The sequence below is a fragment of the Momordica charantia genome (assembly GCF_013281855.1).
Source record: "Momordica charantia cultivar OHB3-1 chromosome 9 unlocalized genomic scaffold, Mcharantia_2.0 BLBB01000009.1, whole genome shotgun sequence".
NCBI lineage: Eukaryota > Viridiplantae > Streptophyta > Magnoliopsida > Cucurbitales > Cucurbitaceae > Momordica > Momordica charantia.
The window spans coordinates 3,721,824-3,745,706 of NW_028275167.1; the positions used below are offsets into that span (position 1 = coordinate 3,721,824).

General features: G+C 36.9%; 3 protein-coding genes and 1 pseudogene across 3 annotated transcripts in view; 2 read left to right on the forward strand and 2 right to left on the reverse strand.

Annotated features, from left to right (window-relative positions):
* Positions 1 to 454: 454 nt before the first annotated feature.
* Positions 455 to 2,402, forward strand: LOC111015032 (uncharacterized). Its single transcript, XM_022289943.2, has 2 exons — positions 455 to 663; positions 2,090 to 2,402. The coding sequence occupies exons 1-2, from the start codon at positions 527 to 529 to the stop codon at positions 2,316 to 2,318; spliced, it is 366 nt and encodes a 121-aa protein (XP_022145635.1). The 5' UTR covers positions 455 to 526; the 3' UTR covers positions 2,319 to 2,402.
* Positions 2,403 to 2,905: 503 nt separating this feature from the next.
* LOC111020373 (ecotropic viral integration site protein) lies at positions 2,906 to 7,307 on the reverse strand. Its single transcript, XM_022297028.2, has 3 exons — positions 7,090 to 7,307; positions 3,505 to 3,612; positions 2,906 to 3,381 (listed from the first exon to the last, which is right to left on the reverse strand). The coding sequence occupies exons 1-3, from the start codon at positions 7,150 to 7,152 to the stop codon at positions 3,181 to 3,183; spliced, it is 372 nt and encodes a 123-aa protein (XP_022152720.1). The 5' UTR covers positions 7,153 to 7,307; the 3' UTR covers positions 2,906 to 3,180.
* A 6,493-nt stretch (positions 7,308 to 13,800) lies between these two features.
* LOC111015422 (callose synthase 1) overlaps positions 13,801 to 23,883 on the forward strand; it is a 29,909-nt gene continuing 19,826 nt past the window's right edge. The window contains exons 1-13 of the mRNA XM_088116885.1: positions 13,801 to 14,303; positions 14,499 to 14,723; positions 14,932 to 15,032; positions 20,756 to 20,874; positions 20,963 to 21,056; positions 21,195 to 21,305; positions 21,393 to 21,509; positions 21,580 to 21,672; positions 21,755 to 21,846; positions 22,065 to 22,191; positions 22,793 to 22,930; positions 23,033 to 23,109; positions 23,195 to 23,288. Of these exons, the coding sequence (XP_087973011.1) occupies positions 14,540 to 14,723; positions 14,932 to 15,032; positions 20,756 to 20,874; positions 20,963 to 21,056; positions 21,195 to 21,305; positions 21,393 to 21,509; positions 21,580 to 21,672; positions 21,755 to 21,846; positions 22,065 to 22,191; positions 22,793 to 22,930; positions 23,033 to 23,109; positions 23,195 to 23,288 (1,347 nt within the window). The 5' untranslated portion in view covers positions 13,801 to 14,303; positions 14,499 to 14,539. The remainder of the gene's footprint in view (positions 14,304 to 14,498; positions 14,724 to 14,931; positions 15,033 to 20,755; positions 20,875 to 20,962; positions 21,057 to 21,194; positions 21,306 to 21,392; positions 21,510 to 21,579; positions 21,673 to 21,754; positions 21,847 to 22,064; positions 22,192 to 22,792; positions 22,931 to 23,032; positions 23,110 to 23,194; positions 23,289 to 23,883) is intronic.
* Positions 18,308 to 20,678, reverse strand: LOC111021922 (uncharacterized; annotated as a pseudogene).

The following is a 23,883-nucleotide window of genomic DNA, read 5'->3' on the forward strand; positions in this document are numbered from 1 at the left end:
ATTTTACTACTACCTTATTATTAGAATTTTCTGCAAAAAGCCAAAATAAACATAATTTCTCCGCACGTGTCAAGATGGAAATTTTTGCTATTCAAATATTTCTAAATATGGTTTTATTATCTCGGTCAACAATAAATGAAACATACTCTTGATTTATTTGATTTCCAACAGATACTTCTTCAAATAGTTTGTATTTAGTAATTGGAAGAAAATTTGGCTTCAGTATGTCTATTGATACGACATATGAGCTCAAACCTTTACGTGAGCTTACCTACACTAGCTTCTCCACACGTATTAATATTCGTCTCACCTATTTAACTCAGCGATAATTGATATTTATTCATCCTTAAACCATACCACAATTGGACCATTTATCGTACTAAGATTTTCATAAAATGATTGTACAATAATCAAATGACACGTGGACTACGATTGTATTGAGCGTAATCCACGCTCCGTTCTGAGTCTCGGGTGGACTCTCTTCTTTTTGGAAGTTCCAAAGTCTTTGTAACCGAACGGGAAGTTAATGGCTTCGATCTTCGCCGCGCCGCCGTCTCAACTGAATCTCTGTTCTCGCCGCTCAAGTTCGAATCGCAGAGCCCTTCTCCCCTCCATTGTCGGCGTTAAACTTCACTCGAGCGGCTTTCCAGTTCCTTCTTTCAGGTATCCGTAGTTTTCTTTTAAGCAGTCCTCTTCGATCCCTCGCATTCAACATATATAATCTCAGAGGATATCCGGATTGTTATATGTTGTAATGAGCATGCTAGCAATGAAGTTCATCTGCTGCTTATTTCTGTAAAGTGAATCCACTTTGATTTTTGTGTTGAAATTGAAATTGAATTATGGTCGCTGCCTTGCTGCTTCCTAATTCATTTCGGCTACTGATGCAAATAGCTTTTACTAGTATTAGGATTTACTTCTCTGGATTTTTCGAAGTTTAAATGCAATGAACCTTTGATTTGATGTCTATTTAAGCAGTCCTTTTCTAATTTCGATCCTTCGCATTCAACATTTAATCTCAGAAGATATCGGGATCATTATATGTTGTAATGAGTATGTTAGCATTGAAGTTTATCAGTAAGTTAATATTGTAAAGTGAATCCACTTTGATTAATGTGTTGAAAATGGAATTGGACGATAGTTGCTGCCTTGCTGGTTTCGAATTGGTTTCGTCTAATGGCGCAAATAGCTTATACTAGTATTAGGATTTACATAACTGAATGTTTCGAAGTTTAAATGCAACGAACCTTTGATTTGGTACCTATTTAAGCAGTCCTATTCGATCCATCGCATTCGGCTCTGGCATATAGAATTTCAGAGGATATCGGGATTATTACATGTTATAATCAGAGCATACTAGCATTGAGTTCATCTGTATCTTAGTTCTATAAAGAGAATCTACTTCGAGTCTTGTCTTGAAAACTGAAAGATCTTATACTACTAATAGGTTTTATTTTAACAATCATCTCCGACGTTTAATATGAATGAATCTTTGATTGGATACTTTCATTAGTTTCTTTGGTGTTCGGACACGATGCGGCTAAGGAAAGTTGTGTTATTTTTTCTGAAAGCTTTTGTCTGATAATTAAGTAGTTATATTTAAGATGATTGGGAAATAAAATTGTTAGATACAACTAGTACTTCTACATTGTGAATTTTCACAATGGTATGATATTGTCCTAGAAGCCTTCATAACTTTACATTTGATTCCACCCAAAAAAGTCTCGTTACAATGAAAATGTTATCCCTAATTTATGTACTATCATATTTTTTCCTTATCTAACGAATACGTGACATTTGTCCCATTTCCAACAAAAATGTGGTGGAAAATACGTCTTCTATCATTATTGGTTCCATATTTACTGTTCTTTATCTGTTTACCATTTTTACTTTGTTCATTTCCTTCATTTACTACTACTTTTTCCTCCCACACACATGACATGCCTTTATATGGGTCAAATCAGTTGCAGAGATTCTTTTTTCACCTGCTACTCTCAGGTATCATAAATCAGAACAAAATCAGAGTATGAAGACTGGTATTCACAACATTGCTACTCAGATGAATGCTTGTGTGATTTCTTTTTTGCAGGTTCAGGCACACCAAAGGATTGGAATTAAGCCAAAGATCTTTTTCTATAACAGCATCAAATTCCTCAGATGGGAATTCCATTAAGGAGGAAGCAACTGGTGATGCCCAAGGTCCTCCATTTCTTACCATTTTGGCTGGATTTTTTGTCTTCTCCCTCATAATTTGGATGATCAGTTCTGCTTTCACGTCACTTATAGGACTAGTCGTCAAGCTGATCCCGGCAAAGTAATGTAGCATTATTGTAGCTCTATCACAACTCACTTTTAGCTAGTTTTAGCTTATATCTAGTGCATAATTTTTATTTTCATCTCAATTACGCATAGCTTCAGCCTTCAAATAATGTTTGATCTGAACTCGGATATATGCGTAAACCAACTTAAATGAACTTTGTAGATTAAGCCATCTACTAAGTAGTTTAAGTTAAGCCCACCTTAGCCTTCATATATAGGTAGGTGAGTAGTTCTCAAGAAATATACCACCCCCACATTTGGAATCAAATCCTCTTTATAAAAGCTATTCAAGAAACTTTTTTATTACGTACTATGAAAGAGTGATATATTTTCTCTCGTTAATCTTGTCTGATAGTCTGTTTAAAGCCCAAAAAAGAATAATATTTTCTTCCCATCGTCTGTTTTGACAAATAGGAGAGAAAAATGTAGTGAAGAAGAGTGAGAAATTTTGGAAAATGTTATCCAAGACAAGAGTGCGAACTTTTTTGTACACCATGACCGATATAGATAAAAAGTGGATTAAGAATGCCCTAAATGGAATTGTAACAGCCAATAATTAAAAAAGAAAAAAAAAGGTCATACATCATATTAGCAAATTTGACTTTACTTTACATCAATAAAAAGGTTCCATGTCTTTTTTCTTTAGACAACAATGAAGGACAGTTTCTACAGAGAAGATAAGATGGAATAATAAATCATCTGTTGGAAAAATACATTCCAAGCGCTGAAAATGAAATTACTAGTTTTTGTTTCAACGCGTTATTTACCGAATATAACAAAATTGTGATAGATAAATGAACTGACTCGACTTAGCCCTTAAAATACACAAAACGAAGTCATATCTAACTGGCAAAATTATCTTTATGTTTCTGGATTTTCTCCAACTGAAGATGTAAATTTTCGCCGTTCATCGGCCGAAGCAGTGATTACTGGCATCCAAATATCAGCAGTGTCACTCAACAGAGACTGCACCTGTGGATCTGCAGCCATTGCTGAAGAAATCATTTCATCAACATCATCTAACTTTTCAGATAACTTATCCAACTCCTTGGCAATTTCCAGCTGGATAGAGGGCACAAAATAAGATTTTTAGGCATTAGATTCAATCTCTTCAAGAAAATGCTAGCAATGGAATAAATATAAATGCAACGAATATACAGGAGACTAGGATACTAGAAGACTGACTTCATCAAGCTGCTTCAAGGACTTCGAGGGTACTTTTGTAACTTCAAGTCCGAGGGCTTCGATCTTGGTACGCAATTCAACTTCTTCCTGGTTGGTCAGTGATTCCACCTGTAAAACAAATGCTTCTAAGGAAAGAAAGTGCACAAGCTAACGATGGACACGATTTCCATTTATTACACAATGCTACTCGCTCAAACAAGAAACATTATGGCCCAAGGACAAGGAGAGTGCAAACATAACTTTTTATTAGGTAATTGAAGACAAACAATAACTTGGATATACTCGTCACTGCTTCACCGAGCAATTTCCACAGGGAACAGTTCACGAGAACACGCCCCTGTACAGTCTTCATGTTGATTCTGTGTATGTTCTTTTGTCACGTAATAGCATGACAATTTGAAAAATTGGCTCCTCTCATCCATGGTAGAAGATGGTAAATTTATATATAGTCTTTCTTGATCAGTTTGAAAGACAAGGATAAAAATGAAGAATTTATCATCCTCAACCATTTTTCCAAATATTGAGCGTCAAATAGTAGATTTAGATATGGTCCTCCTTTAACATTTTCCTTTTCATTGATTTCTTGTCCAAAATTTTGCATTGCCCCTTGGATAAGTGTATAACCTGCTCATGCAGTGAACACAAACTGCCTCAAGCATGAGTGTATAACCCGGTGTCAATGAGGAATATCTCAGCACGATCATATATTTTTGTTTAAAGTATGATTTTGATTCATGCCCTCTTGCACTTGAAGATCTCTTTTTCCATCAAAAGTCATAACCCGATCACCCTTCACAATATCATGACCCTGCCCCTATACTACATCCAAACCCATCCTCATCAGTTCAATCAAGGACCCGAAGTTTGCCATCAAAGGCTGTCTTTTGATCCAAGCAATCAAGGTTGTGAAATGTCCTTAAGTATTTTGTAAGTCGGTAGGCTGGACAAAGGCTTGAATTTTTTATGAATCTCGATAATGAGACCACTTCATGAGTTTTTCTTCCTAATGGAGGTAGTAACCTTGATTTTTTAAACTATCTTCACTGGTTGAGATGTCTATAGATTGAACTGTAAAGCTAAAATCTCAGATGAAAGCACAAGAGGGTACTGTGATTAACCCAAATACATGGCAGTCCAAGTTGCACATCAAGTTTTTTTTTACAAGAAACAACTTTTCATTGATAGATAGAAAGGAACAAAATGTCCAAGGAAACAACCTCCAAAATGAGAAAAATAAAAAAAACAATGACCAACCAAAACAAAGAGAGCAGGCCAAAACAATAGCCCCAAAATTAAAAAATCCAAAAGACAAGCCAAATTACCAACAAACTAACCAAGAAAACAAAAACAGGAGAGTTGCACATCAAGTTCGCATGAGAGCTGAACTCAACATTGTGTTTGCATCATTATGTTGCTAGGAATATTAACATGATTCTAGCAACATGATCGAGTCTTTGAAGGCTGATTCAATATGTGTGAATCTGACTGTCCTCCCCTGTGGCTGTATTCAATTCAAATCTTGAAGAAGCTCTCTCACCTCCTCTTCACCTAAAATGGTAAAATTTCTTCTAGCAAGGACCTTCCAAGAACTGGGATTCTTCCCTCCAGGCCCATTGGATTGTTTTATTCCTTATAGGTGTCACTACGTAGAATCTTGATTTTGAAAGCCTTTGACACAGAAGCTGATCCCAACCCAACCATTGTTCCAAAAGGATGATTTTTCCCCATTGGCCACTTTAATCAGAGAAAAAGTCTCTAGCAACACATGCTTCCTGCCGCTCTCTATTTGGCCAACTAACGCCCTTCCTTCTTCCTGTAAAACTGGTGATCGCTTTCCAAAGTTCTTTAGCTTTAGCCTTTGGAGGGTATTTCAATAGTCATTTGTCAAGAGTTTTTATCCCACTCCCTGAATAACCTATTCTAAGCCTTTCGACTCTAGGGTACAGCTAAAATGTTCTAGTTAACATCAAATGATATCTTAAAATGTGGAGGCAGTTACTTAAAGTTTATGTTCCTCTAAAAGGAAAAGTACACCGTACACTTAGTTGATGGATAGACATCAGGTTACATTTGCATATTACAGTGGAGAGAAATATTGACACACAACAAAGCAAATTGTTGTGTCGTTGAGGGGAACGAAACTGAAACATGTAAATAAAATTAAAAAAGTACTCAAGGGATGCCCCATGAGTACATGCCTCTTTTCTGTATAATATAAGCATGTCTTGTAATTTTTAAATTTTATAATCATTTACTATCTTATATACAGTGTAAAATTCAACATCTTATATAGAAAAAGAGGCATGTAGTCATGGACCCCCTTGAGTAATTTCTTTTGTCACCAGATGAGGTCCTAAACTGAGAGACTTGAAATCCCATGAATGAGATCCAAATCCAATGCATAATGATGAAATTGAAATGTGAGTCTGAGTGTGAGTGTGAGAAGTGAGAACACAAAGTATAACTTTAAGGAGTATTCCTTGACCCGATCCCATGTCAATATTGTAGGGTGTTCGGAAAGTGAAACACAAAACTCAAAACATGATACGAGGACATGACAATTGAAACAAAACATGAGTGATAAGTGAAAGTTTGGTTGAAAAGACTTAGATCAGGACTCAGATCACTATGATTCTTCTAAATGTATACATAAAAACACAAAGTAAACGTTCAAACCAGGCAGTGCGTCCACCAATGACTTGCATGGTAAAAATCCTCTTTCTTGCCACCTTTTACAGAGACCATCACTTTCATTTATTAATGATTGAAATAATACCCATCGTCTTCTTGCGTTTTCTTAATCATGCACAAAATTCTACATTCCTAGGATAATTTTAGCTATACGCAGTATCCAAGAAAAGCGTGATCAAACAAAACTTCAACTACCAAGCACTCAAGATCCAACATTGTCATCAAGTTTTCTTTTTATATTTTTTGAGTACAAAGTCTAATTGGCAAGGGTTTGGAGTCTTTTGGTCGTACTGACTTAGAGGTCTCAATTCTGGTGAGATCTTAATAACAAAAATAATTCTTGATGTCTTCTGGGTCGAAGTTTGGGGCTGCGCTGGTGCCCTTGATTATAGGAGAAAACTCTGACTCCCAATTATAGGGAAAAAAAATTGTAAATGTTGGGACGGGGATTGAACCTCTGAACTCTTGGAGAAAAAATAATCACTAAGCGATACTCAATGTTGCGATCAAGTTAAAAGATGCGAGAAAAAGGTTTAATCAATAATGCAAAACAGTAGTCAGCAAGCAGTATTCCAAAATTAAATTACACCTATTTCTCTGTAAATCACAAATTCCCAAAATAAGAAGACAAATTCGTAGCAAAAGTGCAGCAAAGCACGACGCTGATGATTAACCTACTCTTCCAAACATCTAAAAATAAAAACACAATCAACCAAACGTGCCGATCCTAAACGTCGTTCAACCACGACAATACCTAGACAACGAATTAACCTAGAAAACAAGTCAACGAATAAACCGCAATTCAAGCACAAACAATTTCGGATAAATCACAGGAAGCGAAAATTGGAACAGAAATTCGATGAATGAGTAGGAAAGTAGGGAGAAGAGTGTGACCTGGTGGAGAAGATTGGCAAGAAGCTGGAAAAGTTGGTCGTCTGGGTTCCCTTTTCCGGCCATGGTTCTCTGTGATGAGCTTCGGATTTTGCTGAGGTACTTGTAGAAGGAAGGAACGATGGCGCCCAATCTGTGATCTCCAACGGCGCGGGAGAGGCAAATATTACGGCCACTGTGACAAGTTCTCTCCTTTCCATCAACCGCGGAACACCTTATATTTGTTTCCTATCCTTTCAAACTTCCGAAATCATTTTTTTCAACCCAACCAAAAAAATAAAAATAAAAAATGTTTCCTGAAATCATGCGGATTAAAATAATGTACTATTTTTTATTTTTCTCAAGTTGGATAGGAGGTTTAAATCATGTTGTTACATGAAAAAAATGCTCGAAACGTTTCAACAAAAAAATTGAAGGTTTAGATTAAGCAATTTTTGAGTTACTGAAATCAGTTTCGAAGGTCGAAGGCTAAATTTGTAATTTAACTTTTTTTTTAATTTGAATGCATGGCTTGATTTATTTTCAAAATTAAATTATGTTTTTGGCTTTTTGTAATCTAAAAACCTTCTATGGTACTAAATCTATGTTGTTAACTTTGTCAATTTAATGCAACAAAACGCTTATAAAATTAGTATGTAATGTAGTCATTAAATAATGTTGTTAGCATGTCAGTTAGCCAATATAAGCATAGTTCATGGGATAAATGACATCTCCTTTATTTTGTTTAGGTCAAATGTTTAAATCCTCGTATCCCAATTTATTGGATTGTATTCGAAAGAATAAAAAAATGAATGAATAAGTTAATGATATTGATTTGTTGGTCACAAAATAAAAAATAGATAAACTTGTTATAAATTTTTTTTAACTACAATCGAGGAAAAGCTTTGGAGGTTTCTTTTTATGTTGGACCACATTTGCACACCTCCAATCAAGCTACGAGAGCACGAGTAGGTATGCGATTATGGGTAGGGGCGATTGAGTTGCTTATCAATCAATCTTCAGTCTCCTCTAATTACTAAACCAACATGACATGAGTCGTTATAAAGAATCTTGATCTCAAATTGAACTAGTACATTATTTCATTATGTTTGAATGGATAGTACAGTGCGATAAAATAGTAACCAAATACCATGAACTTCAATGCTAATTTTAAGTTTACTTATATATATATGTCATATTGTATTTTAAAACAATAACTACAAATATACTATTTTTTTAATGTGTTCATTGTAGATTCACTTTAATAATGATCCATGTGTGTTTTATTTTAAGGCAATAGTTGCTGATATACTTAATCAATTAATTAACCTACACAAATTGATGACAAATGTCTATTAACAATAATTGATTGATCTAAATTTGTTTTTTAGCTTATATTCTCAAATATTGCATTTTAAAATTTCAGCTTTTAAATAATAAAAATCAATATAACAATGTAATATTATGTTTCATTGTTGATGTACAATTTAAATATAATAACAATTTGTTAAAAACTTCCAGGATGAAATAACATTTTAAAAAAGACAAAATAAAGTCAAAAGTTTTTAAAATTAAATGTAACATGAATTAAAAACATGTTGGGATTCATTACCAATATGTCGTTACAATTTTAGCATTTAGAGTAAGATGGTTATCGGATTAGAAGTTAAGACGACGTTTGATCGTCCTCATTACCCATTTGATTTTTCAATCGATAAAAAAAAAAGGAAAAAAATTATAGGATCCAGGGTGAGATTTTTCGAGTGGAAACTCAAGGCATCGAGTCCCCTGTGAAATATTATTCCATGTCTATTATAATTAAATGTTAATTATTTGCTGAGAAAATTTATTTAAATGGTTATTTAATTTGAGTGTATGAGGGAGGAATAATGAGGAGATTTGGGTGGAGTGTGCCCCTGAATTAAAATTTTGCCTTTTTCTTTTTTTTTTTTTTTTAACTTTTCTTCTACTTTTAAATTTTGAATATTAATTTGCTTTAAATAGATTAAGTAGACGAAGAGAAGAGGAGCCAATAATGCAAGTCAAAGTCAGGCCCAACCGGGACCCACAGTAGTTACACTTCATTATAACCGGTGGGACCCACTTGGTTCCGCTGTCTTTTCGGTAGTTTCTTCTTTACCATCGGCTTTTGGCCCCGGGTTTTATTGCCCTCTTTATTTATTTATTTTGATAAAGTTTTTTTTTTTTTTTTTTTTTCAATCAAGTTCTTTTACAAGTGTAAGTAAACTTTTTCTTTCATTGTCTATCAATTATCTTTTATCAACTATTTTTCAAAAATATATTATATATACATATATCTTTTATCAATTTATCCGCTTACAAACTTACGTCATATATTATAGTAATAATAATTTATGAATTTTGATTAAACATAATTGAAATTTTTTAATAGGTGAATGGATGAATTTAAAGTAAACTCAGACTATATAAGCTCGTTTAAAACAAATCATAATGACCAAATTAAAATTGTTGATGTCTATTTATGGGCAAGTGCCACATAAGTCGTTGTCTCCTAGTTATGGAACACTTACACACAAAAATTTAACGTCGTGTGGCATTATGCCAATGCACTATGGTGCTTAAGTTGAAATTCAATATATGAGAACAAATGAGTCTGAAGCAAGTAGAGTGAATAAGCAATTATATCGGAGTGAGATTTTGATTGCGAGTGAGTGTGTGTGTCGAATTCTCACGATAATCGTGTAGGGAATTTCGACTTACATTCATTAAGTTTCACATGTATGGGTGATATGGACCGCACAAAGGCGTAACCTTCCAAGTGGGAGTGCGACCATCATAGCTACGCTTAGTATAGGCTGTATAAGGGATGCGGTCTTTTAAAGAGGGCGCAACCGACATGGTTGTCACTTGATGTATGGGCTGTGAGGTGTGGCCTTTCGAGCCGCCCAACATTGTCAATAAACTTTTCTACCGTGTATACTCCGTGTTTAAAGTTTTTAAAAATTTTGTAATTAAGTAAATGAATTGTAAATTATATTTATTGTCGCATACTTAATATGTGAGACATTTATATAAATAGTATAAAATAAATATATATTTAAAAATGAAAAGAAAGTTTGCAATTTTACGAGAAATATCATGGTTTCAAAATTTTACTTTTTAATTTAACAACTTATCGGGTTAGAGATTCCAACATATTTTAATTTATGATATATACTTTCAATTAGTTGAGTTTCGCCATCCAATTTAAATCAAATTCAAATACAAATACAGTATAAAAACACTCGATCGCAAATATATTATATTTTGATAGATCGAACAAACTGTAATATTTTTAAAAGACTAAATTAAGTCTTACAGATCTCTGAAAAAAAAAACAGGGTTCGTTTAATAATGTTTATGTTTCCTGTTTCCTGTTTCCTGTTTCTCATTTTTTTTTAGAAACATATTTGTTTGGTTATACATCTTGTTTCTTATTTCTAAATTTTAAGAAACGTTTCCAAAAAACGAGTCAAATTTTAGAAATTTTAAAACGTAGTTTCGTTTTTACCGTTTGTCTTTTTTCTTTTTTAATTTTCTTATTCAGGAGCGTGTTTAGTGTAAATAATATACATTGTACATTGGTTGGTCTGTTGGCACTCACTAACCCTTTAAATTATGTCGCTTCTCTCGCCCAAGGAATTGTTTTTCTTATTTATTAAATTAAAAATAATTTGAAATTTATTCATTATTTAAGTTATAATATTTTTCGAAACAAAAAAAAATATTTTCTATTTATTAAATTGAAAATAATTTGAAAATTTTATATTTATTAAATTAAAATTTAATTTGAAATTTATTATTTATTTAGGTTCTAGTATTTTTTAAAACAACAAATTTGTTGTCTATTTATTAAATTACAAAAATTTGAACATTCATTCTTAGGTTAATATATTTGTCTTTTATGTAAAAAAATATTTTCTATTTATTAAATAAAAATAATTTAAAAATTTATTCTTTATTTAAAACTAATAACGTACACTCTTATATCAAATAAATTTATATTGTAAATTGTATTTTTCTTTAATGAATTATATTCTTCGAGCATATATTATATATTTTTATATTACATCTACTCAATTTTATTTTGACTATGTTCTATGTTGTACTAAAATTTTTTTTAACTATGTTCTAAAAAAATATTATTTTTAATTAAAAATAAAATTACGTCAAATTAAATTAAGATATATATCATTGATCAATAGGTCATACGTTCCAATCTCAAACCCACAAAGTGTTATTAAAAAAACTAAAAGATGAAAACAAAAACAAGGAACAATTATCAAACATATTTTTGTTTCTATTTCTTTTTAAAAATTAGAAACAATAAACAAGAAACAGTAAAACGAGAAACAGAAAACCATATCGTTGTCAAACGGATGTTTAAGTGTCACATAATGTTATTTATTTTCATTTGATTGGCACAATGGCATGCGTTTTTTTTTTTTTAATAAACACAGTGGCATGCGTTGATTCTTATCGGTTAAGATTTTAAAATGAAATTATCATTCTTTAAGGTGAAAATGACAATTATTTAAAAAAAAAAAGTAAAAATGACAAAAGAAGGCCGACCAAATATATATATATATATATATATATTCAAATCCAACAGATTCAAAAGGTATCTTTCCAATAAACCACTAAAAAAGTAGTAATAATAAACAAGTGGAAAGTTTTTTTTTGTTTTTTTAAATAAATAAACAAGTGGAAAGTGGGACATTTTTCCTTTCCATTTTTTTTAAAGCATGGTTTACTATGCCTTTAGGATATTATATTATTACAATAATATATAACAAAGTACAAGTTAGGCAGAAAATGGCGACATTCAGGAAAATTACGTGTTGGAATAAAATGCAAAAAGAAAAAAAAAGGACCTGAAATAAGTCCTCCATTTAAGTAGAGTAATTGATGTTCCTACTTCCTAGTGCGTTAAAAATTTAAAGTTAATAAAAAATATGGATAAAAATGTAGCCACCCATATTTTTCTCTGTCTTTTATTTTTCTTTTCACCAAAAACTATCTTATATGTATGGATTAAACGTCCACATTAATTTTTTTTTCAGATTCATGTAATTTTAGTTTAGTTTTAATATGATTTGTATAATTTGAATTTAGTTTTCAGTTCACTTCATAATTTTAAAAGTTTATATTTAGTTACCTTAACAAATTCTAAAGAGATAAACTTGAACTTACGTAAGTGTTACAATCTATAATGTATGATCATCTAAGTTCACGTAGTTAACTTATAATGGATGAAGGGAAGATTCAATTCTTGAAGTCCTATAATCTTCGATTCTTCAAAATCTTCAATTCTGGTCGGATCTGGGTGCTTTTGCTTGACTATGAATAAATGATTATAGACAATTTTGAATAGGAGATGGCTCGCATGTACCTCGACCAAGCCAATAAACCACGTAGAAAATTAATTATTAAGTAGGTGACCATCATGAAATTTGAACTTATTTCCTTCCCGATCTTTTGATTTACCTTGCTCCTTTGAACCAAGTCACCCGTAAATAAATAAAAAAAATAAAGATAAATATCAAATTTTTTTTTTTAAGTACATGGATTATATTATGATAAAAGTATAATAAATACGATAGTATATTTATAAATAGCTAGGCTAACTTAACATATCAAACTTTTCCTAATATTTTAGGTAATTCTCAAATTTAGTTTTTTATCTTTTAAATTTATCATTATTATCCCTAGCGTATTAAAAATGCTCTCGTTCCAGAAAAAAGTGTTGCGATTTATTAACCATTCAAGTTATTGTTTCCGCGACATGTAGGCATGTTTAGAAAAACTGATTTTATTAATAGGTAGGTTGAATTTGACTATTTGACAAATTAAGTTATTATTCTATTGAATTAAATGACATATTCACGCATTCGCATAGGTCGACAAGAGCTATAATTTTCTTTTATAATAATACTTAATTTATACATATTGATGCAGGATTCTACTAAGCTACCGAAGATCGATCACGTGACAATGTAGTCGAGTTGGCAAGGTACGACCTTAAACAAATAGGGCATGCAAAAGGAACACACTCTGACTCTCAAGTTAGAAGAGGCACGAGCTACAATAGATTTTATTATCAAAGCATAATTCCGTAACTGAGTGAAGAGGTGGATTGTCCCTTTTAGAGGCGATGGGGGAGGGGGGACAAGGCCATTAGACTCACTCCGATTGACGGTTATGCTTGTCGGGCCCCCAAGTCAGTTGTTGAGCCTGAAGACGGAATCCTTAGAACCAAATTATTGGGTCACGTTCTATTTTTTCCTCCAACAATACAAAAGGACATAATTGAGATTTTTAATGCAAGGTAAGATATTTAGAATTGAAAAAAGTTAAAGGACCCATGCGGTGTTTTCAGCCTTGAAATGGTAATCTTCCATGAATTCATGGATAATAGAAATATAATTTGGAACTTTATAAAGACCCAGTTACATAAAAGTCTGTGCATGAGAGTTAAGATCTCCTGCAGCCGAGCTCAGATGAAACCTTTAAAACTACGGTGCCAAGTCAGCATCCCGACGTCCAACTGATGGCCGCTTGTCTCACATGCAAATCATTTGTCGTTAATGAATTGGGGCCTTTTCGCAAATCTCACAAGTACATGGGCCGCAGTGGAAACGAAAAGTTAAGAACATTACGTGGCGCATTGTGATTGGTTTGAACTTCTAGAACTGAAAATTCAGCTCATTTTCCACAGCGATTCGTCCACATCCGAATTCCGCCTCCGTCTTCCTCCTCCCGCCCCCTGCTTCCTCTTCAGCCGCCATTGCCGACCACCTCTCTCTCTCTCTTGCAAGCTATTTGTAAACTTTCCACTTACTTTTTGCATCTGTTCTTCACTGTAAAGACTTTGTGGGTAGCGTCCTTTTGCTTTACTTTCTTCGATCACCGCACGCCCCTCATCATCCATTCGCTATCTCGACTTTTCGTTTGGCTTTTTTCAATCCCGATTACTTATTATGGAGTTTCAATTCGCTTTCTCTGCTACTTAGCTGGACGAGCTCGGGTATGGTTGGATGGGACTGGGACTGGGACTGGGACCAGTTTGTTTCTTACTCCTTGTATTTCGGTCTTCAGTAATCAGTGGTGGATTTTGGATGGGTGGAATAAAATATTGAATTGGATTCTCTTATACTCTTGTTTCTTCTCGCTTCGTTGCTTGCTGACCAAGTTTCGATCTCTTGATTAATCAATTGGTTAGTGGGATTACTTTTCCTTTTTTCTTCTTCTTTTTATTGACTTCTTGTTACTATGATTACCATGAGTTAGTTTTCTTATATTGTCTACAATCTTGCTCCCCAGCTGAACTGGTGAAGCGGGATTCTTCTAAATTCATGTTGGATTTTTGTTCTTAGACTTTGGGCATAAGCATTTCTCTGGAAACTTGGCAGGTAGACAGCAAGTTTAAGTTGGTGTTCTGTACTATTTAAACATGGCTCAACGAAGGGGGTCGGATCAACAACCGAGTAAGAAGATTATGCGAGCCCAGACACTTGGGAATTTGGCAGAGTCGATGATGGACAGTGAGGTGGTTCCATCTTCACTCGATGAGATTGCTCCAATTCTTCGTGTTGCTAATGAAGTCGAGGCGAGCAACCCTAGGGTTGCGTATCTATGTAAGTTGCAGTAACTTTTCATGGAAATTTGGTATGCTGTGAAGTACTTTCCTTTTTTTTTTTTTTTTTTAATCGTTAATAGTGGCTTCTTACTTGTAAGGCTTATTGGTTGTGATCCATTTGCTCGGCAATTATATGTTCTTGAAGAATTATTTCGAGTATGAAAAGTGATGTTAACTTCAACGTATCATTGTCTTTGCTGGGTCAGGTCGATTTTACGCTTTTGAAAAGGCTCACAGATTGGATCCCACATCAAGTGGACGAGGAGTTCGGCAATTTAAAACTGCACTCCTTCAGCGTCTGGAGCGGGTATTTTAGTCCCTCTGTCTGTTCACATATCTCTATTTTCCACTTTCTGCTTGTAGTTTGCCTTTATGGATATTCATACGCGTACTTGTTTGCAACATATTGTGACTAAACAAAATCATTTAAGCTCTGTTTGTTAACCTTGAAAATTAAGCTTCCAAATACTATTTCCATTTATGTGTTGTTCTATTGTGTTGTCTTCTTTTTAAAGAGCAAAATCTAAACCAAGTTCAGGAAGCTAAAAAAGTAGTTTTTAGAAACTAGTGTTTCTATTTGAAATTTGGCTATGAAGTCACGTGTTTTTAAGAAATATGAAAAATATATCAAAGAAATTGTGAGAAAAGTATAATTTTTTTAAAAATAGAAAATTAAAAACAAAATGGTTATTAAATGAGCTTTAAGAATTCAAAGCTTGGGGTTGATTTCTGTGAGGTAACTCCCTCACAACTAGGTAGTTAGATTAACAACAGAATACAGAAACAAGCAACCGTTCGAGAGGGTTGCGCTCTCCCACTAGTCTCACTTACCGAGTACAAAACAAAAGCATGCCTCTAACCTTGGCAGCCCCAAAACATATATTCTCCCTCCCACAACCTAGGACCACACAAAAGACAAAAGCTAAGGTCCTACCCAAGTCAACCTCCTAATTGTCAGAAGAGGGGGAATTACCCCCTGTACGCCTGCGTACATAAGTATGTCTAATAGGAGACCTAACATCACCCCCCGGGGGTCCAGTCACCTTGTCCTCAAGGTGGAAGTTCGGGAATTGGAGCTTAAAAGTCTCAAGGTTTTCCCAAGTGGCGTCGCCCTCATCCGTATGTTTCCAGTGCACTAGGGCTTCCAATTCGGCAGTGTCGTCATTGTGGTGAAGGGCAAATACTTCTTCAGGTTCAGGGAGGACTTCAAAGTCATCCATTAGTGGTGGCACGGTTGAGCATATTTCTTTTCCTGGGCCAATGACCTTCCGCAGCTGTGACACATGGAATACCGGGTGGATGGATGCTTCCGTTGAGAGCTCTAATTTGTAGGCGACTTTGCCAATCCGCTCGGTGATGGTGAAGGGGCGAAGAAACGTGGGCGCAGCTTTTCGTTCCTCTGTTTAGCCATTGAACGTTGCCTGTAGGGTTGTAGTTTCAAAAAAACCTGTTCTCCCACCTCGAATTCCACCTCTCTGCGATGTGCATCCGCGTACTTTCGCATACGTTCTTGGGCTAGGATCAGGTTAGCCTTCAACTTGTCGAGGGCTATATCACGCTCCTCGAGTTGTTGATTTAGCGTGGCGTCGGTTGTCCTTTGGCTGCCATACAACACGAGTGGGGGTGGAGGCCTGCCGTATACTGCCTGAAATGGGGTGGTTCCGATGGAATTGTAGTACGTGGTATTATACCAAAATTCAGCCCACGTGATCCAGTGCCCCTACTGTTTAGGATTCTCACTGCAAAAACAATGGAGGTAAGTTTCCAAACATTTGTTCACAATTTCCGACTGACCATCAGTTTGGGGGTGGTAGGCAGTGCTACGGTGTAGTTTAGTGCCCTGCAAACAAAACAATTCTGTCCAAAAGTGGCTGATGAAGATCTTGTCACGATCGGAGACAATGGTACGGGGGAATCCATGTAGGCGCACAACTTCTCTCACAAACACTGCTGCCACTGTTTTTGCTGTGAAAGGGTGTTTCAAGGGGATGAAATGGGCGTATTTGCTCAACCTGTCCACAATCACATAGATTGAGTCCTGTCCCAATGACTTAGGCAGCCCTTCGATGAAGTCCATGGAGATGTCCTCCCAAATTCGATCCGGTATGGCCAAGGGTTGTAGGAGGCCGGTGGGGGCGACTACGAGGTTCTTATTCTTCTGGCATGTGTGACACTGTTCTACGTATGCCTTAGTCATGGCTTTCATCCCCGGCCAATAGAGCTCCCCCGTTAGGCGCTTGTAAGTCCGTAGGAATCCTGAATGGCCCCCTACTACTGAATCATTTGTAGGATGGTGGGAATGAGAGAGGAATTTCGGGATAGGACCAACCTGTCCTTGTAGCGTAACATACCCTGCTGCAACGAATATCTTGGGACACTGTCGGGGTCCTTCTGTAGCTCCTCGAGGATTTTAGTGAATTCAGGGTCCTCGGCTACTTCGGTCTTAATCACGTTTACATCGATCAAGGTTGGTGTTGAAAGGGCTGTCAGCTGACTAATATGTGGAAGGCGTGATAGGGCATCGACGGCTTTGTTTTCCAAGCCAGGTCGATATTGGATTTCAAAGTCGTATCCCAGCAATTTCGATACCCACTTTTGATATTCGGGTTGCACGATCTTTTGTTCCAACAAGTACTTCAGAGCTTGTTGATCGGTTCTCACTATGAACCGTTGCCCGAGCAGATACGGTCTCCATTTCGAATGGCTAGGACAATGGCCATCAATTCTCTTTCATAGATTGGTTTGAGCTGGGCTTGTGTGGAAAGGGTGTGGCTGAAGAAAGCTATTGGTCTTTGTTGCTGGGATAAGACGAGACCTAACCCCGTACCCGATGCATCCGTTTCGATGATGAAGGGTAGGGTGAAATCTGGTAGCGCTAGGACTGGCAGGGTCACCATGGCATTTTTTAGCCTTTCAAAGGCCTCAGTGGCTTCGGATGTCCAGTGGAAGGCATCCCTCTTCAACAGTTGTGTCAAAGGGGCTTCTATGGAGCCATAATTAGAGACAAACTTGCGATAGTACCCCGTCAAGCCTAAGAATCCCCGCAGCTCCTTGAGGTTCGTAGGTTGTGGCCATTGGAGCATTGCTCGAATCTTTTCAGGGTCTGCTTCAACGCCTTCTGCTGACACCAGGTGTCCCAGATACTCGATCATTTCCTTGGCAAACTGACACTTCTTCAAGTTGGCACAAAGGGAGTGATCTCTCAGTAGGTTGAAAACCACAGTCAGATGGTGGATGTGGGCATCTGCATCGGAGCTATATATTAGAATATCATCAAAGATGACCAAAATGAACTTACGTAAGAATGGTCGAAATATTTGGTTCATCAATGCTTGGAATGTGGCAGGAGCATTGGTTAGACCAAATGGCATCACCATGAACTCATAGTGACCCTCGTGTGTCTGGAATGCTGTTTTGTGCACATCTTCAGGGGCCATTCTGATCTGGTGATACCCTGATTTTAGGTCGATCTTCGGGTACACCTTCGAGCCGTGGAGTTCATCTAGCAATTCCTCAATGACAGGAATGGGAAACTTATCCAGTATTGTAGCATTGTTCAGGGATCTATAGTCTACACAGAACCTCTAGCTACCATCTTTCTTCTTTACTAAGATCACGGGGCTCGAGTAAGGACTGGTACTTGGTCTGATCACCCCTGCCTCTAACATCTCACTGATTAGTTTCTCATTTTCGGTTTTCTGAACATGGGGATAGCGATAAGGTCGGACATTGACGGATGGCTGACCATCTTTCAGTTGGATTTTGTGGTCAATGGCTCGACAAGGGGGTAGGGAGGAAGGTGGTTGGAAAACCTCCGGGTAGCCAGCTATTAGATTCTCGATTTCTTGTACCCGGCGGTTGGGAATGATGGCCTCAATAGCCTCCTGTCCCTCCGGTTGCGCAGAGAAGGCCCTGAGCTCCACCAAGAATCCCTGATCATGTGTTTCCCAAGTCCGCGCTAGCTTCTTGAGGGTCACCTCCATTCTCATCAAGGTTGGGTCTCCCTTGAGGATGATTCTGTTGCTCCCATTTCGGAAAGACATGGTAAGTGCCTGCCAATCCACCTCCATCGTTCCTTGGGTGCTTAACCATTGCATTCCCAGCACCACATCCAAGTTTCCCAGCTCAAGGGGAAGGAAATTTTCTCTGATAGTTAACTCGGGGAGGTAGAGGATGATTCCCTTGCATATTCCCTTGCCCCTTACGACTACACCTGTGCCCATTATTACTCCATAATTGGAGGTCTCGTGTAGGGGAAGGTTGAACGCATCAACTAACTTCTGTGATATGAAGTTGTGTGTGGCTCCACAGTCGATCAAGATGACCACCTCCTTGTCTTCGATCAGCCCTCGCAATTTCATGGTTCCTGGAGTTGAGAAGCCCACAACGGTGTTTAGTGCCAGCTCGGCGACTTCCTCTACTATGGTGGTTTCTCTTCCTTCCGTACTCATAATCAGCTCTTCTTGATCCAGTTCCATGCCTTCGTCGTCGTGCACTACGAAGACCTTTAGCTCTTGGTTCTTACACCTATGCCCAATGCTGTATTTTTCCTCACTCCGAAAACAGAGCCCCTTGTCCTTGCGCCGCTGGTACTCTGTTTCCGTTAGCTTTTTCTGTGTCTGTTCCTTTCGTAGTGGTTGGGCCGTAGGATATGACTTACCAGATAGGGTAACTGTGCGAGTTGTCACTGTCTCTGATGTCTTGGGAGGTGTTTTTGGCGTATTTGCCAGTGTCCTAGGACCCTGACTTGGGCTTCCATCCCTTGTTGTATGGACTGACGAATTCCTATCTTCAATAAGTTAGGCTTTTTTCATGATTCGTTCGAGGCCCACTGGTTCCCAAAGTTTAAGTTCCGCCCTGATGTTGGGTTCCAACCCATTGATGAATGTACTTTCCATAACATCCTCAGCTATATCGGGCAAAGAAGCTGACCAAGCTTCAAATGTCTGTCGGTATTCAGTAACAGTACCTTCTTTCTTGATGGAAAGGAAGCGGGAAAGAAGGTTTTGATCTTTGGAATCGCTAAACCGCTCAAACATCCTGGTTTTCAGATTGTTCCAATCCGCGAATGGTTGCCGGTTTTCCGACCAGCAGTACCATTTCATAGCCGCACCTTCAAAGCTGATAATTGTCACTGTCATCTTCTCCTCCTCACTCAGGTGGTTGATCTCGAAGTATCTCTCAGCTCTAAAAAGCCACGAATTTGGGTCGTCCCCTGTGAAAACAGGCATCTCCACCTTTTTAAACTTGTTTCGTTCGACCCCAGGCCCCTCAGCTTTGCCCGTTGATGTCTCGCCTTGTTGCTCACTGTTCTCTTCGGGTAGTTTCCTCTTCAGGGCTGAACTTCCATTCTCTGCCGCAGCTGGCCGCGGGCTCTTCCCTTGGGACACTTCTAGCATGAATTCATCCAACTTTCGTTGAGTTTCCTCATTCTTGCGACGTTGTTCGATCATCTGCGCCTCACTTCTCTTACGCTGTTCCTCCAGTTGGGAACTAATTTGTTGTAGGACCTCCTTGATCCCACTCACTTCCTTTTCGGTCGACTCGCACCTTTCCTCTAGTTGTTTCTTGTTTGCCATTCGCACTCTTTCCCCGGTCGAACGTGCTCTGATACCAATTTGTGAGGTAACTCCCTCACAACTAGGTACTTAGATTAACAACAGAATACAGAAACAAGCAACCGTTCGAGAGGCTTGCGCTCTCCCACTAGTCTCACTTACTGAGTACAAAACAAAAGCATGCCTCTAACCTTGGCAGCCCCAAAACATATATTCTCCCTCCCACAACCTAGGACCACACAAAAGACAAAAGCTAAGGTCCTACCCAAGTCAACCTCCTAATTGTCAGAAGAGGGGGAATTACCCCCTGTACCCCTGCGTACATAAGTATGTCTAATAGGAGGCCTAACAATTTCATGGTTCTTTAATAATGCAATGTAAATCTGTAATGACATGCAACTTGCGATGACAATTTCCATTTGGACCTAGCTTCCTTTCATCTATGTTGCTTACTGTTATGGCTGCTTTTCAGGAAAATGAAACAACATTGGCTGGAAGGCAAAAGAGTGATGCTCGTGAAATGCAGAACTTTTATCGACATTACTATACAAAATACATACAAGCCTTGAATGAGGCTGACAAAGCTGATCGGTAGTTTTATAGAAAAATAGTGTAGTTTGCTTGGTTGTTTGGGTTTGTTACACTTAATTATTTGAATTGATGTTCTCTTCCTAATCAGTGACCAACTGACAAAAGTTTATAAAACTGCCGCGATCCTTTTTGAAGTTTTGAGGGCTGTGAATCAAACAGAGGCTGTAGATGTAGCTGATGAGGTAAAATTGATAATAATGTTGCGAGATCCTTCTGTTCACTTTTACTTGATTTGTTGCAGTAGCATCTTGAGTTAACCTGTCATGTGTTGTCTATATAAATTACTGTTGATAATACGTTTTTTCTTATTTATGTTTAAGATTTTGGAAGCTCACAACAAGGTTGAGGAGAAACAGCAGATGTATAAACCATTTAACATACTTCCTCTCGATCCTGACAGTCAAAACCAGATAATCATGAGAATTCCTGAGGTCTTGTCATGTTTTCTTTTCATTATTTGAGTTCCATTTTGCATCTTCATGATCTTGATGCATATTAATGCTCATTTGCTGATACAGATTCAAGCTACTGTCTCTGCGCTTCGTAACACCCGGGGTTTGCCATGGCCAAAGAACCACAAGAAGAAAGTAGATGAAGACATCCTTGATTGGCTTCAAGCGATGTTTGGTTTCCAGGTGACCAATGAAGTTTGATAAACATGTTATGCTTCAGGAGTGGGATTTATGTTTCACTCACTAATTTCAGGAGGGCAACGTGGCAAATCAAAGGGAACATCTGATTTTATTGATTGCAAATGTTCAGATGCGGCAGTATTCAAAGCCTGATCAGCGACCCAAGGTTTTTTTCTGCTCAACTTTCCTTTGCTCAGATTCCTACCTCTTAATAGTCTCTATTTTGTGCTTACCCTTTTGCATTTTAGTTGGATGACCGTGCTCTTACAGAAGTCATGAAGAAGCTTTTTAAAAACTACAAAAAATGGTGCAGGTATCTGGACCGCAAAAGCAGCCTTTGGTAAGACTGTTTTTGTGCCTTTTCAATTGTTAGTAGTCTTTTTAAGAATGTCAGCACAAATGAAATTTTGCTTTTCATTGTTGTATTTGGTTGGTAATTGCTACAGAACAAGAATACATATGTGTGTGTGTGTGTGTGTGTGTTAATTTGCAGTCCATAAAAGTTTCAAAATTGTGCTATCTTATTCATGACTTATATCAATTTTCATATTTTGGTAGGTTGCCAAAAATTCAACAAGAAGTTCAGCAGAGAAAGTTACTGTATATGGGGTTGTATCTTCTGATCTGGGGAGAAGCTGCAAACTTGAGATTCATGCCCGAGTGCCTTTGCTACATATATCATCATGTACGCATTAACATCTTTAACATTCTAGTATCATATGCTTGAACTTGTGCCTCTTCCCACCAAATTGAACTGTCGGAACATGAGATTTAAAAATTTTCCTTCTAGATGGACACACTAAAGTTCTATGTGTGTATATTTATCGGTGACTTGTCCCGCTTTCGAGAAAATTAGTTGGTGTAAATAGGAAACCCTTATTAGTAGAATCACTTACGGTGAAAATCAGTCTCTTCTCAATAGGATAGGATAATTATGTTTCGAAAAATGATATTTTTCAGGCTTTGATGAGGTGGGGTCTTCCCAGGGATTAGTGAGGTAAAAAATGAAAAAAAAAGAAAGATATATATTTTTTTAATTATAATTTTTGGAAAACTTTAATCTTCGTTTGCACCATGAAGGAAATGAAATTAGAGAAGTTTTATATGCACTTGGAACACTTGGGAAGAATATTTCTCCTTCAAAATTTCGTTTTATTCATCGAAATGTTGATAAGATAGTTGAAATCAAAAGTTTCCGAACTTGAGCAATTTACAAGAAAAGGTGTGGTTGACTCCTGTCTGCTAGTTGACTCCACGGATTCACTGTATGATGAGAAACTTTGTAGATGGCATTTGAATTGTACGGCATGCTGGCTGGAAGTGTGAGTCCAATGACAGGAGAGCACGTCAAACCAGCTTATGGTGGTGAAGAAGAGGCTTTCTTAAAGAAAGTTGTTACTCCGATATATAATATAATAGCTAAGGTATTGCACGAAGTCTTCTTGGTCATTGAAATCTATTGGTTTCCAGTTGCTGCTGCAAACTGATAGCTGAGTATCTCTTCTATTAATTATTTGCATATATAGGAAGCAAAAAAAAGCAAAGACGGTAAATCAAAGCATTCACAATGGAGAAATTATGACGATTTGAATGAATATTTCTGGTAAGCTTTTTGTCATCAGTTCTACATTTCTACTTCATATTGAGTTTTCTAAAATTTCAAGAATTTTGGTGGTGCAACTTTGTAGGTCAATTGATTGCTTTCGCCTTGGTTGGCCTATGCGAGCTGATGCTAATTTCTTTCAGTGTCCTTCAGAACCTGCTAGAGTTGACAAAGATGAAGTATGGAATATTTTGAATTCTGATATTTGTTAGTCCATGTTCTTCTTGTAGATTCCTTTGCCACGTTATCTTTGAGAATTTTGTACACGTTCCATTTCAAGATGTTGACATATTTCTTTTAATACATTTTCTTCTCTTTGCCTAGCATTCTCAAATTCTCTTTCAATGATTTAGACGCCTTTCAAAATAGTCATTGTCTAGATGGGAACTTTCATCTCTGATTACACTGAAGTCTTCTCTTCTTATAGCCTGGTGAAGTGGACTTGGTTAACATCAAATTGAGAAGGGAACATTGACTATTGACAAGACTTGCCATCACTATAGGGACAAATTCCTTATAAGAAAAGAGGCAACTTATTTCATGAGATAAATCCTGATCCTGCACAAAATCTTATTTAGATGTTATCCATGTAGCCTCTCCATTGTACCTAAGTTCAGCCAAAGAGTATTAGTTGGCTTTCTAAGCATTTGATCTCCTTCCCCACCCCAACCCTACCCCCCAGTTTCCAATCTCTAGACTTCTTTGTTTGTCCTCAAACTTTTAATTGTTTCTAGGACTAGTATGCTCATGATAGTAGAAATGTGTCATTTCCAG